General features: G+C 52.0%; 7 protein-coding genes across 7 annotated transcripts; 5 read left to right on the top strand and 2 right to left on the bottom strand.

Annotated features, from left to right (window-relative positions):
- Nucleotides 1–238: 238 nt before the first annotated feature.
- On the top strand, nt 239–679 carry ACET3X_003860 (uncharacterized protein; the record flags this gene model as incomplete). Its single annotated transcript, XM_069450001.1, has 2 exons — nt 239–541; nt 602–679. The coding sequence occupies 2 exons, from the start codon at nt 239–241 to the stop codon at nt 677–679; spliced, it is 381 nt and encodes a 126-aa protein (XP_069307838.1).
- Nucleotides 680–1,772: 1,093 nt separating this feature from the next.
- ACET3X_003859 (uncharacterized protein) lies at nt 1,773–2,845 on the top strand (the record flags this gene model as incomplete). The annotated part of the gene is made up of 2 exons (XM_069450000.1): nt 1,773–1,913; nt 1,964–2,845. 2 exons carry the CDS (start codon nt 1,773–1,775, stop codon nt 2,843–2,845), a joined length of 1,023 nt encoding a protein of 340 aa, XP_069307837.1.
- A 496-nt stretch (nt 2,846–3,341) lies between these two features.
- Nucleotides 3,342–4,081, bottom strand: ACET3X_003858 (uncharacterized protein; the record flags this gene model as incomplete). The annotated part of the gene is made up of 2 exons (XM_069449999.1): nt 3,342–3,771; nt 3,846–4,081. The coding sequence occupies 2 exons, from the start codon at nt 4,079–4,081 to the stop codon at nt 3,342–3,344; spliced, it is 666 nt and encodes a 221-aa protein (XP_069307836.1).
- A 974-nt stretch (nt 4,082–5,055) lies between these two features.
- On the top strand, nt 5,056–6,400 carry ACET3X_003857 (uncharacterized protein; the record flags this gene model as incomplete). The annotated part of the gene is made up of 3 exons (XM_069449998.1): nt 5,056–5,139; nt 5,190–5,754; nt 5,868–6,400. 3 exons carry the CDS (start codon nt 5,056–5,058, stop codon nt 6,398–6,400), a joined length of 1,182 nt encoding a protein of 393 aa, XP_069307835.1.
- A 1,845-nt stretch (nt 6,401–8,245) lies between these two features.
- Nucleotides 8,246–9,334, top strand: ACET3X_003856 (uncharacterized protein; the record flags this gene model as incomplete). The annotated part of the gene is made up of 3 exons (XM_069449997.1): nt 8,246–8,365; nt 8,419–8,854; nt 8,905–9,334. Exons 1-3 carry the CDS (start codon nt 8,335–8,337, stop codon nt 9,332–9,334), a joined length of 897 nt encoding a protein of 298 aa, XP_069307834.1. The 5' UTR covers nt 8,246–8,334.
- A 328-nt stretch (nt 9,335–9,662) lies between these two features.
- Nucleotides 9,663–11,451, bottom strand: ACET3X_003855 (uncharacterized protein; the record flags this gene model as incomplete). Its single annotated transcript, XM_069449996.1, has 2 exons — nt 9,663–10,079; nt 10,135–11,451. 2 exons carry the CDS (start codon nt 11,449–11,451, stop codon nt 9,663–9,665), a joined length of 1,734 nt encoding a protein of 577 aa, XP_069307833.1.
- Nucleotides 11,452–12,059: 608 nt separating this feature from the next.
- On the top strand, nt 12,060–14,224 carry ACET3X_003854 (uncharacterized protein). Its single transcript, XM_069449995.1, has 3 exons — nt 12,060–13,790; nt 13,886–13,948; nt 13,998–14,224. Exons 1-3 carry the CDS (start codon nt 12,191–12,193, stop codon nt 14,153–14,155), a joined length of 1,821 nt encoding a protein of 606 aa, XP_069307832.1. The 5' UTR covers nt 12,060–12,190; the 3' UTR covers nt 14,156–14,224.
- Nucleotides 14,225–14,606: the final 382 nt, after the last annotated feature.

Below are 14,606 nucleotides of genomic sequence, written 5' to 3'. Positions count from 1 at the left end.
GTCAGCAGCCAATCCCGACGGCGAACACAAACCATCAACCCCATCGGTCTCTGGACCCAGGGTTCAGGATGCGGACGCAGACAAAGCTACCGTTACTTCAGATGATGCAATGTTTAACCCATTCGAGCGCACTGTTGCGTCTCGTCCGAATATGACGCTCTCTGGTGGTTTGGAGACCAAACGCGAAACGAGCCTACGCAGTGTCTATCCACGCACTGTAGCGCCTACAATCGAGACCATGACCCCAGAAGAGAAAGCTGCCAAAATCGCCGAGATCAAAATGAGGCCAAAACGGAAGCAGTTTTTCGGCTCAGTCGATCGCCTAGCGCATGTGCGAAGGTACAGGCATCAGGATATTCATGACCAGAGTGACGGGGCATGGAAACCCAACTCCATGACAGAAAGAACAACGGGTGAACAAGATTCCGCTGCCCCGAACGAACATGGTGAGAATCAATCTCTATTGCAGATTTTCAATCTGCCAAGTAATGCTATCCCTATGAACGACGGCAGAGAGCTGGCTTTTCGAGACGGCACATTGGTAAGTAACACAATAAGTGGGCTTTCATGGTGTAAAGGACTCAGCTAATGATCTCAATAGATTAACGGCCGCCTTCCTCGGCCGCGGCAAGTATATCGAGTTGGCAAAGTGTGTGGAGGCGAGCTTACGATTAGATGAGGGAAAATCTTCGGGTTTGCAAGTTTGTTTTTGAATGTTATGTAGCACTATACCCTATCGTACATGAATTACGACACGACAATGTTATAACGTTTGCTGACTGGACCTGCGCGAAGCTTCTGCACTTCGCATTGATTAGTAGGCAAATGTCCGAGCCTTCTCAAGGACTGTGGAAGGCGATCATGGTTTGATCAAGATTGAACAGGTGGAGTAATCTTCGATTAAAGTTCCGATGCTGACAGGCCCTCACGAGGTGTCCACGCTTGGCGCCCTGCGTACCCGCCAGTTTCGCACCTTCCATCTCCACTACACGCACCCCAAAACAAAGACTGCCAGACTGTGGCGCCTTGCATTGGAGGACTGCAGTGCTAACGACTGAAGATCCGCTCGTGTCTTGCCGCCCGCAGATCGTGCGGCCCACGCTGTGCGGATGCTTCTAGGCCTGAAACACGACCCTTGCGGCTACGCGGGCGCGTTTCAAGGCCTCAACACCAATCATTACGCGACTGCCACATCTCGACCAAACCGAGCCTCACCGGCTGGATACCAGAACCCCACGTCGGCCCTGTACCTTGCCTTGCGACGCTTTTGCTGCCGAACCCACCAGCTGAGAAATGATTGACTGGGCCGCTCTGGTTCTGCCATTCCCGCCGGATCTAGCGGGGAGCGTTTCACATGCGCCGGTAGTCCTGGCGCGACCACCGTTACTGGAGTCATTTGGGCCACTCGCAGGTGAGGCAACGAGCCTACCCAGTGCGAGGGGCCTAATTTGAGCTATTGTAAGGTTCGCGACAATGACAGGCCACGCTAGCGGCGAGTTTTGTCCTCAGGTTTCCTTCACTTCCATCTTGCTTCCCATCCTTCATCTTCAGTCTCTATTGTTCGTTATTGTTGCTATTGTTGAAGGCGTGCTGCCTTGACGGCGTGGGACACTCCCTCTACCCTATCTTCGTAAACTTAACTTCTTCAATCCATACACTCTCTTCCTCCTTCCTACGCTCGACGCGCTTCTCTCGACTGCTGGACAGACCCACTGCATCTTTCTACGAACTCGGACTCTTCCATATCCTACGACACTCTCTACACACTCAAAATGGCCCTTCTTTCAGCCGAGCATCTGGCTGGTCCAGGCTACATCATCCTTAACGTCCTGCGAGGTCTGAACATTATTGCCCTCGCTTCAGTGGTCGCCAGCAGCGTGGTCATGCTGGTGAAGACGTTCATCATCTCCAAGGTACATTCGACAGCCGGCTCCAGAGACTCGCAGAAGCTTACATGTAGCAGTTCTTCTTCTTCGACGCTACGAGTCATGTCATTACTGCGATTGCTGGAATATTCTTCATCGTATCAGAATGCTCATTGTTCCGCAACTTTTACGCCCGCAACTGGCCGCTGCTCAGTCCTTCTCATGGCTTTGTCACTCTAGGTTGTGCAATGATGGTAGTCGGGCTCAATCTGCTCGGCAACATGAACAAGGAGGCCACGAGCCAGAAGTCACTCACTATGCCTTTCTGGCGCCTGCTTGTTGCTTCAGGCATCCTAGCCATTGTCATTGGCTTCTTCAACGTCGTCGCCAGTTTTGTCTTCCGCGACAAGTCTCGAAGGATCACTGCTCGCATGGTACGCTCGAGAGGAGCCATGACGCTTCACGAGGATCTCGAGACCGAATCTCAGTACGACCCCAAACACAAGGCCTTCACTATCACCACCCACCACACTGGAAGCACCTCCTCTCGTACCCACATCCACGGCGGCACACCACCCATGCGAATGGGTACCCCACCAGTTGACTGCGGCTCACCGCAAGTCACTTCTCCTAACAAAGAAGACCCCAACCGTCTATCTCAGTTCGACTTCAGTCCCCTCCGCGCGTTCCGAACAGCTCGCCAATCCTTCCTACCTTCCTACCACAGCCAGTCCCCTGCTAAACCCGGCTTCTTCTCCCACCGCCCATCAAGCTCCATTTACTCGCGTACCACGTCCGGCGAGCCGGCGAGGAAGAAGTTCTGGCAGCGACAACGCGAGGAGCAAGAGCAGGAGACGGCGCGCATGCCTGAGATTAGCTATCCGTTGAACGTCAACCCACAATTTGCACACCTTGTCAAGCCAAACCTTGCGCATCACCCTAGCGTAAGGAGGCCTGAGGCAGACTATGACAAGATCTAGATGGACCTGTCGGGTCATGGGGGGTGAGCAGAGTAGTTGACGGCGGAGAAGTACGATTACAATGATACCACTTTCTTTTTCTTTGTCTGTTACATCAGCATACTGCTACATACGGCATCGGCGTTTGCACATTGGGACTACAATCATTCATGCTCCAGAGAGACCAAAATCTGTCGAGCGAGCTGTCCTTTACTGGAAGCATACTTTCTTTTGGAGGGATTCTGTTTTATACTAGTACAAACACATTTTTTAGCAATGTCTAGTGTTGCCATTCATGACTCGGTTCTCATTGCCTCCCGATGGCATGTGATGCGCGCATATACTTACATATGTTACACAGCGAAAAGGTTCGCTGAATCTTTTTCACTTGCTGCCCTGCCGAAGTGTCTGGTAACAGCCAGAACATGCTGAGCCGTAATCTTTGCCCTCCACAGTCATTCGAACATCCTCGCACTTCCCAGAACAACCACGGCAATCCTCCAATCCGCGTATCACCCTACTCCTCAATAGCAATGGCCTGGAACGGGTCGATAGCATTTCCCTCCGGATCGTAAAGCTCCATCTTCGTCCCGTCCTCCAAGGTCAAACTGTACTCTTGCGTATAATACAACCCACCCCGCCCCTTCCTCCTACACCTCAGCTTAACCTCTCCCGCCCTCTTCGTCCCCTTGACCCAAAAGCTCACATCGATGCGCCCATGCAGCTGATTGATTTCGCCCTTGATCCAAGGATATTTGCTCGCAAAGTAGATTTCGTCGCCGAGTTGTTCGCGGACGATGGGGTTCGTGCGCAGCGCGTAGAGGGTAGCGGTTACGACGGAGGATTCTTGCTTTTGGTAGTTGAAGAAGGCGAAGAGGGAGATTGTCATGGCGATTATGAAGAGGGGGAGGGTCTTTATGACTTGTGGGGATATTAGGGGTGGGACTCTGGATGTAATTGTTAGTAGGTTCGTATTGAGACGGTAGGCAGGTCCGTGGCAGAGAGTTTGGGGCGGACGTACGGTGGTAGTGCACGGTTTGGTCGGCGCTCCAGTAGTATCTCGCCATCTTTAGGTGGGGGGATGAGGTTCTCGGGCGACCAGACGCTTGTGGGTGTTTTCCAGGGCACGACGGGTTTTATGTCATTGTGCTGTGGTGTGGTTGATGCGCGGCGAAAGGGCGCTATGCGGCGAAGACTCTGGTAGTTTGCTTGCGGCCGCGCTCGGAGTAGTGCGGGAGAGAGCCGTGGAGGAGGCATTGTGTTGTGGTGGAATCGCAATTCAATGGCTTCGAGAAGGGTGTATGAGATCAGTCGATATGCTAGTGATGATGTTTGCATGGTTTGCATCTCGGCGCTAGCGGGGATGGGTCGGCAGTACTTGCTTCACTTCACTTCAACCTCGTCTCCATCATGATTTCCGATAAAATGTGTCATTGTTGACAAACGATCCGCGATAGCTGGAATAGTTTTATCTGTGGAGAACTGTATCCCACGTACTCTTCGCCCAGCTTCCTGCGAATACGAGCGCGTTAGCCACTACCTAGGTAGCAACCGTTCTCCAAAGCACAACCCAATGATCATTGCCATATAAGACTTCCAGGAGACCCAAAGGCAGCTCTACACACTCGCGTCAGCTATCAGCTTCTCAACCATCCGATCGTTTGTTAGGCCAAACTACTCCATAGCAGAGATTTCCAGCTCTTGCTCCATCGCTCGATAGTTCTAAACGTCGCAAATATCTCTGGATTCAGGTTTCAGTTGCTCGATTTTGAGACATACAGGCTACCTCGCAGACTGAAAACTAGGCGAGATGCACATTGATTCCACATCGTAGTGCCTTTTGCATGACTTGTATTCTTCATCTGTCGCGCAAAATGTAAGTGTTTCCACCGAGTCTTTCTCATCTTCATTTTCTCTATCGGGGTCTTCTGTGAGAACATTACGCCTACTTGTCTACATCCCCATCATATATTTCGCAAGCCCTTTTGTTTTAGCTCATTTTGCGAGAGCATACATAGCAGCTTCAACTTCATTGTTCATCCCTCATATTGTTGTTTGCTCTCTCGATTAGGCGGCGTGAGCGTCCCTACCCTTGCTGTAACCAGTCACATGCGAGGGCGTCACTAGCGGCAACGCCAGTTGTTGCCCTTTCCGCCTACGGCGTTTGTATACACTCCAAATTTAATCTGTTTTTCTCCCAGACACAACTTCTACAACAGCAGTCGCCCATCATGCCGGGATTGACTGTCCGCAGAGGACAAGCTGTGTCGCTAGTTCAAGACCAAGACATCGTGCTCACGACCGAGCCAGGTTTGGTATGTTGCTTCCACCCGTACGTTCCATCAATGACTGACCCTACGTGTAGTCCGATTTGACCATCACTATCATCAGTGCAGTTGGGGACGATGGCGTCAAGCACGTTACGGATTTACTCGTCGCCTCAGACATGTGCAAGAAGTCACCCTATATAGAAGCGCTTCTCGAGGCTAGCGACGATAAGTCGGAGCTGACCTTTGGCGGAGATGCCAAACCCGAAAACAATGACGAGAACAAGGAGGCTACTATGGTGTGGCTCGCAAATCTTCACGAGCTCTCAGAGCAGCGTTTAGACGAGTTGCGCCTCTTCGAGGTTTCGCTTGTAGGCGTCTGGGACGTCATTGCGCTGTGGTACTCCCACCATGACGGCGACATCAAGGATCACCTGGGCGACTGGTTCAGTAAGTGGTATGAGAGGAATATGGCCAAGGTCAACTTGACCGTCCCCACTGCCCAAGCTCTCGCATACCCATGCTACATCTTCAACCATGCTATCGGCTATGCACGCGTTACGAAATACCTCGCCTACGAGCACGTCGGACATATCAAGGAGCGCCCGCCCAAGGGTTTCAAGGGTCCTAAGCACCTTCATATCAACGAGCGGATGTTTGTCGGTAAGTCTCTCTTTCTCTATTAAATCTCTGTTTTCCTTCGATTGTTTTCTGTTCCTTCCAGTCGTAAGAGAGGTATGTGCCGGAAAACGTTGGATGCCAATATCAACGAACAGGTCCATTGAACCATGCTCGCGGGGGTCTGCGTAACTCCCTACACAAGTCACTCTACTCGCGCGTCGGCAGAATCCTTCGCTCTGAGTCTTCGCAATGTTCCTGTTGGGATGCCACGATCGGTCGGTACCAGCTTGCCCTCACCAAGTGTGATGCTTGGCCAGTCGACGACGTTCTCAACTACTCCAGCATCGGCCAGATCGTGCGTCGCCTCAAAGCCTTCGATTACGCATATACTCCGAAGTGCAATCGCTGCCGTGGCATCGACTGGGAGACCATAGTCCTCAAGGCAGTTTCTAACACATTGGGGTACTTCAACGGCATGTGCCTTGATTGTATGGATCGCAGCAAACCTCGAGGAGACATCCTGAACGATGAGTACGAGACGCTCAACCAGTCTGTGGAAGGTCGCTGGGATACGAAGTGCCGCATCAAGCATGGACAGCCTACGTGGTACATCTCATGGCTCGGTAGACCGGACATACGCGAGAAGATTCTCCGTGGTCCTGACGGCTACCGCGCACCTGAGGAGTGATGGTGTCAAGACAGATGGGTACGGTGGGGCGTCCGAACGGCATCATCTTGTCGACGTTCCTGTCTGAATTCGATCGGACCACATTTATGGGATAGTGAGGAGAAACACTAGGCACTCTATTTGGTACGCATAGAGCCAAATGAGTGGTCCTCACATATACCTATCGACGACAGAACACAGTGTACAGTATCTATCACAGTGAAATCGAACTCACAACGAACAAGATGAAGTTCTGGTGATTCATTAAGTACTAAACGCTCACAACATCGGGTATCTCCAGGCCTATCGTACACTTCTCGTAGCTAATAACAAAGGAAATCGTCTTATTAGTCCAGTTCGATGTGCTTAGTACACACGGCGGGCGTTGCGGCCGTCAGTACCATGCATGCGGCGAGTGCCAGCGGCCTGTATGTTGTTAAAAATGTACAGCTTGATTTGAATGACGATTGCTCACCTTGAGACCCGGCCTGCGCGTCAAAGAACCCCGTAGCTTCATCAACGCTCCACTGACTTTGTCACCCATGGTGGCATGGCGCTTGTGGTGATGGACAGGAGCGGCAGTGGTAGCGTGGCCATGGTGACCACCAGATGTACGAGTCGTTCTGGTAGTAGTGGTAGTGGTAACGGTGGTGCCGCCTGTGCGCTTGGTGTGTGTGCGACGGTTTCCACCTAGAAGGCGGGTCTTAAGGGAAGGGCGCGCGGCACGTGTGGTACGTGGTGAGGTGCGCACAGCAGTGCGGGGAGCGTGGCGGCGGGCGAGAGGCATGATTGTTGAAGTAAGTCTTGGTGGATTTGGATTGATTGAGGTACAGATGAATTGTTCTTGAAGTTGAGAGTTCTGAGGTTTGCTTGTTTGTGTTTGATAGATGGTGTTGATATGGAAATTCTCAAATCGTGCTATAACTCTCATCTTATACTACAACGCCCAATGCCCAGGGCTTCCGATCTGGTCCTCTCCAAGTCCCTGAAATCAAGTTCTATCTTGCCCAGCACCCTGTATAGGGCTGCGATCGTCTATCTCACGTCATGCAGGGTCCCGTTCAAGATTGTACCCTGACGCACGAGTCGTGGCGCATGACGTTGCCTAGCATTCTCCAACGGCTGCCGTGTGGCTCATTCCATGTAAAAACGAGTTACGATGGCCGTTGGTGCTAGGGTCTTGGGATCGAAGTGAAAGGGCGAGGCTGGATGCGGTCATAGCGCCTTGTGTCTGGACCCTGATTTTAGCGCATAGGCTACGTCATACCTCTGAATAGCTTCATGGGCGTCATCGCAGGATTGTAAAGATTGCGACAGCGCCAAGGGGCTGGTGGAGATGAGATCTGACAACGATGGGTTACTGGATTCACAGACGTTTCACCTGGCCCTTCCAGGCGATATAAGGTTGGTGGAGGTGTTGCAGGTCTGATCAACTCGATGACGTCGCGACCGGGAGGCTTGGTGGGGTTGCTTTAGAAGTTGCCCCGAATGGCTTTCGTAAGTAATCCGAGAAGTAGCCTCAATGCATCTCTTGCATCTCTCAGCTCAAGCTACTTGCATCTTCAAAAGGATATACGTGTCGATCGTAAGACTATGCGAAAGAGCATGTTGAGGCTACGGGTAAGGCTGAAGCGACGTTAGCCGTTCCCACCAGTTCGTGCCAGCATCGATACATCGACCGATGCTATTCTATCGTCGATGGACAACTTAGTACCGCATTCTCTGATGTTCCGCCTAACTATCCCACAACACCGGGCTCCACTCGCGCATATGAGCGTGCCGTGACAGCCTTGTGATGTCACAAAAAATCACGAACGTCAATAAAAGTTCCACCTCGAGCCACGACAGCCATGACAATCTCACCAACTTTACCTTGAGCCACAAAATCGTGTCTGGTCTCTCTTCTTTACAAACTCTTTACTAATTCAAAGATACCCATACAACAACGACACAACATGTCTTCTGACAAGGGCCAATTCGAGCAGGGTAGATACACACGAAGCTTCTTTCCATGTCTTCATACTAATCCAATGTGCCAGGCTTCCAGCCCGATGTTCAACACCAGGAGGTCCCCGGTCTTCAGTCTAAGCTCGACCCCCTCCCCAAGGTCGATGAGCTTCCCACACCCGAGGGAGGTGCTGAGAAGTACAAGGCCGCCGGCAAGCTCAAGGGCAAGCGTGCCATCATCACCGGTGGAGATTCTGGTATTGGTCGCTCAATCGCCGTTCTCTTCGCCATGGAGGGCGCCGACAGCTTCATCGCCTACCTCCCCGAGGAGGAGAAGGACGCACAAGATACCAAGAAGATGGTTGAGGAGAAGGGACAGAAGTGCTACACTCTTGCAGTCGACCTAAAGGATAAGGCAAATTGCCAGAAGGTCATCGATGAGGCCGTCAAGCAGATGGGTGGCATTGACATTCTGGTCAACAACCACGCTTACCAGATGATGGTCAACGACATCAGCGACCTGTCTGAGTACGTATCAACTCCTTATTTTACCCAGAAACTTCGCTAACAACACACAGGGATCAATGGCTGCACACATTCGACACCAACATCCACCCCTTCTTCTACCTCTCGAAATACGCCCTACCACACATGAAGCGCGGCGCAACCATCATTAACAACGCCTCCATCAACGCCTACGTTGGTCGTCCAGATCTTCTCGACTACACCTCAACCAAGGGCGCCATTATCTCTTTCACCCGAGGTCTATCAAACCAGTACGTCGGACGGGGCATCCGCGTAAATGCCGTCGCCCCTGGTCCCGTCTGGACTCCACTCATCCCTGCTACCATGAACGACGAGGCCATCAAGCAGTTCACCGCACCTATTGGCAGGCCATCGCAGCCCAGCGAGATTGCTACTTGCTTCGTCTTCCTGGCGAGCAACGACAGCAGCTCGATTAGCGGTCAGACCATCCACGCCAACGGTGGTACCATCGTCAACGGTTAAGCATTTCCCGACTTGGTGCGAACGATGTATCTTACGACTTTATGAGCATGCAAAATATAGTCTATGAATGAATCATGTAATTGAAACTTCTCCTTCTTGTGTCTCACGGATTCGCGACGTCGCCAGATGCCTTCGTGTATTGATTGTACTCAATTCGACTGCTCAAAGATGTTGTACAAGTCAATCCTGAATCATATCACGCATATCCATCAGGCTTTGTTTAACGATCCATCCGACGTGATATGTTCAATTCCCATATGCCGATGCTTATAACAACCTATCCAAACTCATTATCCGGCTAAACTACAATGTGCTTATTTGAAAAATCTTAGCGCTGCGCAGTCCCATCGTGACGTGGAGTAGGCCCCTCCTTCATCTTCTTCATGATGTTGCTCAATTTCCCGCCTGCTCCGCTTCTTCCTCCCTCAACTTGTGATCCAGATACCGGTGGCCCTTGATACGCCGTCTTCCCCGGTACCGCAGATGGCCCTGCATTCGGCTGGGAAGGAGGTGGCGGTGCGGGTCCGATCACAGGTACATGTTGTTGCTGGTGCTGCACTGGTGTTTGATTCGCCATAGGTGGCTGCTGTGGTGCGTGCTGTTGTTGGTTTGCGTATTGGCGGGCGCGTGCGGCTTCGATTTCTGACCGGCCTTTGTCGATGACGGCTTGGTTTTTTGCGTGGGCGGCCGGGTTTCGACGGTCGAATGTGTCGTTGAATGTTCCGCGGAGGGTTTCTCCCGCGCCCTGAGGTGTGGTTAGTATGTGTTTGTACAAGGACTTAACAGGTTGAAGGACTTACGTGGATACCTGCTGCCGCTGCTTTAAGGTTTGCCATTGTGCTCTGCTTGTTCAGATCATGACCGGCTCGGTATGGGACCGGACGGTTCGGGTCGTTGTTTGGGTTGTAGTTGATACCAGACTGTAGGCTAGGGGGGATGCTCGACGGCTGCTGGTTAGGCATAGGCGGCGGCATACCAGATTGCTGTTGCTGGTGCGCTGGTAGTTGAGGTATGCTTGAACGCCGTTGTTGTTGTTGTTCCGGCACCGGAGGCACAGGCGGCACGCCTGCCTGATGTTGCTGTGGTGCCACGCCGTCAATGGGCACTTGCCGCGGAACTCCTTGAGGCGGTGTTCTGGCGGGGTATGAGAAGTTCGCACGATTCGGACTGCCAGGACTGACTGGGGTGACAACTTCCTCCATTGGATTCGGCCGCTGAACACCAGGCGATACCGAGTCCAGCTCTACTCTGTGCCGAATGTTGTTCTTCGCGGGGATGGGTGGAGACGAAGAACTCTCGATGTTGGGGGCTTGTGGAGACAGTCTGTTGCCTTGGTGGTTATTGTTCATGGGTATCGGCGGGGTTATGTCATGAGGTATGGCAGATTGCGCTGAAAGGCCTGGCCCTTGATGGTAATGGTTGTCAGGCTGAGGAGGTGCCGGCTGTGGTGGGCTAGGACCAGAAGTGTGCACGCTTTGTGCAGAGCCATTAACGCTGCCACGGGGTTGCTCTATCGTGGTAGAACCGCCTGGACCGGTCGTAGTGGTTGTTGTTGTGGTTGTGGTCGTTGTGACCGTGACGATGTTCCCAGTGCCGGCATCACGGTACGTCTCCCTGCCCACATCTTCATGGCTCGAGCGGCTTTGCAGTGTTTGATGAGTGTGCTGTGGAGGCGCAAGAGTATTGTGGCTCTGTGCGTTTTGCGGTGTAGGTTGAATGAGAGGTGCTTGGTTGTTCGTGGTAGGCGGGTGGTGGTACTGTTCTCCGGAGACGGGACGAGCTTGGTTCGCGAAGCTTGGATCTGCGCTGCTGCGCTCGCTACTGAAATATGCCGAGTCGGCGTCCCTACGGGCCTTTTCCTTTTCCTTTTCCTCTTCCTTATGAGTGTGGTTCAGACTATCTTTCGATGCCTTTTCTTTGGAAGAGAACGGATTGGACATGCGCCATTTCGATCGCTTTTCCTTCTCGGCGGGCGTCATGTTCTCAGAGCCAGACATGGTTTGCGAGGAATTGGCTGCTGGTTGACCACTCAAGCCTCCTGTCATTTGCTCAAGCTCTTGTCGATCGCGACTCTTTCGCTTTTGAAGTTTGGCAGGCTGTCGGAAACCGTCATCCATTGCCAGAGGTATACCAGATTCGGTCGGAGGGACGGACCTGGATACGATGCACACGCGGAGGATTGGTACAAAGAACGATGATCGGAGCTTTTGGCCCTGGAATAAGAAATAACCCAAGAGATGCAAATCAATATGTGAGCATGTCTAGACACGCATCGTATCAGTAGCAGGGAAGGCTTTGTATCGAGGACGAAACCCGAAGCAAGGCTTCTCTGCCCGCTGAATACCCCATGATATCATACCGTAGTTCTGTGGCGCAAGGTAGGTGTGGCACCCAATTGGGGATAGCCATCGCATGGCGATCAGTGGAGGGACGGCTGACAGGCATGGATGTTGACGCTCAATGATGATGGAGGGAACCCTGTCCGCGAGCTATCCAAGTTTTCGGTCTGCGCTATGCTTCGCGCGGCTAGGCTATCTGGATCAATTTGGGACATTGAGCATTCAGGATATACTAGTACACGATAGAAGCATTTAATCGATGCCTGCTCATATCAGCAGATGCAGGGCTTCTTCATGGGAAAAAATGTACGCGCAGCTTTGCGGTGCTGCCCCCCGCACTCAGCCTCAAGCTCAGCCACCCGCGCAGCGCAGCTCTAGGCAGTTAGCGAGGTTCAACATTATAATCACATCATGGCCTCCATGTCTCGAAAAGCATCTTGACACTCTTTGAGCCTCCATCAAGCGCTTTTCCTATTCTTGAAAACGATATCGCTTTGTGGCTACATGCAGTCCAGTCATGGCAGAGGTAGTGGGTCTGGTCGCCAGCGTCGTGCAATTGGCCGGTGCAGGTCTGAAGCTGTCACAGGCGCTGTACCAATATGCTGATGGGGTGGCTACCGCCGACCGCAGAATCAAGAATATCGCGAACGAAGTCAGACTTACAAGCCTCGTCATCCAAGAGCTGGGGGGCATTTTCGAACAACACGAGACGGCAAGCCTAATTTCGGAAAATGCAGTCAGGACGGCGAAGGAAACGATCAAGGAGTGCTCCGCCGTGTTTACGGAGATCGAGGTGATAATCGACAAGACCAAGCCAGGAAAGATGGGTCGATTGATGTTGCCGTTCCGGGACAACAAGATCGAAGTCCTACGAAGTCAGATCGACAAGCTCAAGAGTACATTGGAGCTGTTAATGCAAGTACTCATATTTGCCCAGCAAGTTTCGTCAAACAAGCTCAGCCGCGAGGCCGAAGCAAAACAACGAAAAGAGATCACGCATCTGAGAGAGCTTGCGAAACAAACCGCTAAAAGATACGAGGAGTCATTGAGAAGCTTCAGTATAAGCGACGACAGTACCGCCGTGGATGATGATGAACGGTCCCTACAAGAAGGTGATGGGTTCGTTTCGCCTTCTGATCTCTTCAAGGCTGCTTCATCAATCAGCTCCATGATCAACCCTGAAACTCTTGCGACATGTGTAAATCATGTCCAAACCCTGTTGGCAGATATCGAGACACTGCAACTCGCCCTAGCCACGAAAGTAGACGGAGACGATCATTCGGATCACCATCAGAAGGCTATCGGATCTTACTTTATGGCTCGCTCCCACCTCGACAGTGTTCTGCTTGGCAATTCGAAAGTCAATATCACTAGTACACAGACTCAACAATTAATCGACAGAACAAGTACCAGAAGCACTGCATCAGAACTTCGGCGGGAACGGACGCCAGATACAGTACACGAGAAGTCGCCCAACAGGCATACCAGTGCCGCTTCATCTGCCAAAACCGTAGCAAAAGACACAGAACGGGTTTCTGTTAGTTGTGATCTGGGCTGGAAATCAACAGGTCCTCCGTTAGGAACATCGTCGGAAGAAGGACCGAAGATAAGCAAGGAAATCCTACAAAAGTTAGCTCAAGAAGAGCTTCGACGAGAAGAGAGGACTTTTTCTTCTGCAAGAGACAACCGACCTCCCAAGCGGCTCTCACTCCCATCGCTCCCACCACCGCAGTCGACCCGCGATGGCTCTCGTTCGCCGTCAGGACCTTACCTCATAGAAGAGCGTCGACCATTTGCATCTATTGGAGTCCCTCGTCAGATCAGTCCGCGTCCCGAGAAAGACAACCCCAACCCGAATCTAGTTCTTCCACCTGCACCGATTCATTCTGAGTATGACGTAAAATCATATGCATCGTACACCAGTGTGCCGTCGCAGCGTCCTGTTCCAAGCATATCCTACCCACGTTCCGAGAGAGAAAATAGAAGCATGGAAACCGCATCCAAGACGCGCTTAGGAATTCTTTCACCCTTTAGACCAAAAACGACGGCAATCCAGTTGCAGGAACAAGAGAAGCTACAAAAGACAGAAAAAGAGGCGACGACGCGTGAAAGAGATGGTAGGTAGACCCATATGGTGTCGAAAGAGGCACAATGCTTCCATATCGCCGTGACATGAATATCAAGGACATAGTGCTGACGCTGTTACCAACAGTATCCACAAGACGGAGAACGTCAAAACAGAAAATGGTATTGGGCGAATTTCTTGGAGATCAATGTGAGTTCATCAAGATCTTATGCTGCAACAAATCACTGACACAACATAGCGCTTGGATCCTGGGCGGACGGGATGGAAGAGGAGCCTAAGAAGATCCAAAGAGGAGGAGGAGGAGGAGGTTTTGGCTCCAGTGGAGATAGACCTCCACCGGCCAAGGTTGACGAGGTGGATGAATTATTGAGGGAATGGACTACCGTGCTTGGATGAATATTTAGCAGTTGGTATCGCAACAGGTCCACGCTTGTTGAAGAAATATGTTACCTACTGAAATTACGCTCTAATTACTGAACTAAATGATCCTAAACACTTTTCGCAACAATGTGCTGTCTCATCTAAAAAGCGTCCGATATCGACCCTCTCGGACCGTCGCAAACCTCCCAACCCTACAATTCCCGACACACTCGCCATCCCCCTCCGATATCGAAAGCCCAACCCAACCCAGGTAATCCGTCCGCGCAACGCCTCTTTTCCGCGCCAGTTTTCCGCACCCGGCAAACCACCACGGCTGCTGCTGCTGTGCGACGCGACACTTTCGCGCCCGGCCAGATTAACGCCGTGGGCCGCCCGTGCATACCGGAAACGCGTTACTAGTTATGTAGACATCACTGTACCACACATGCGCCCACGTCTCGGTCGCCTCTGACAAGAAAGTTTCACG

Source organism: Alternaria dauci, chromosome 3 (genome assembly GCF_042100115.1).
Source record: "Alternaria dauci strain A2016 chromosome 3, whole genome shotgun sequence".
Lineage (NCBI taxonomy): Eukaryota > Fungi > Ascomycota > Dothideomycetes > Pleosporales > Pleosporaceae > Alternaria > Alternaria dauci.
The sequence above is the reverse complement of the archived record's forward strand: the minus strand, read 5'-3'. Positions and strand labels throughout refer to the sequence as shown.

Bases quoted from the DNA above. Each gene is read 5' to 3' on its own strand.
- ACET3X_003854 (XM_069449995.1), top strand. From the start codon at position 12,191: ATGGCAGAGGTAGTGGGTCTGGTCGCCAGCGTCGTGCAATTGGCCGGT. The intron at 13,791-13,885 runs GTAGGTAGACCC...TGTTACCAACAG, and splicing joins GACGACGCGTGAAAGAGATG to TATCCACAAGACGGAGAACG. The intron at 13,949-13,997 runs GTGAGTTCATCA...GACACAACATAG, and splicing joins CGAATTTCTTGGAGATCAAT to CGCTTGGATCCTGGGCGGAC.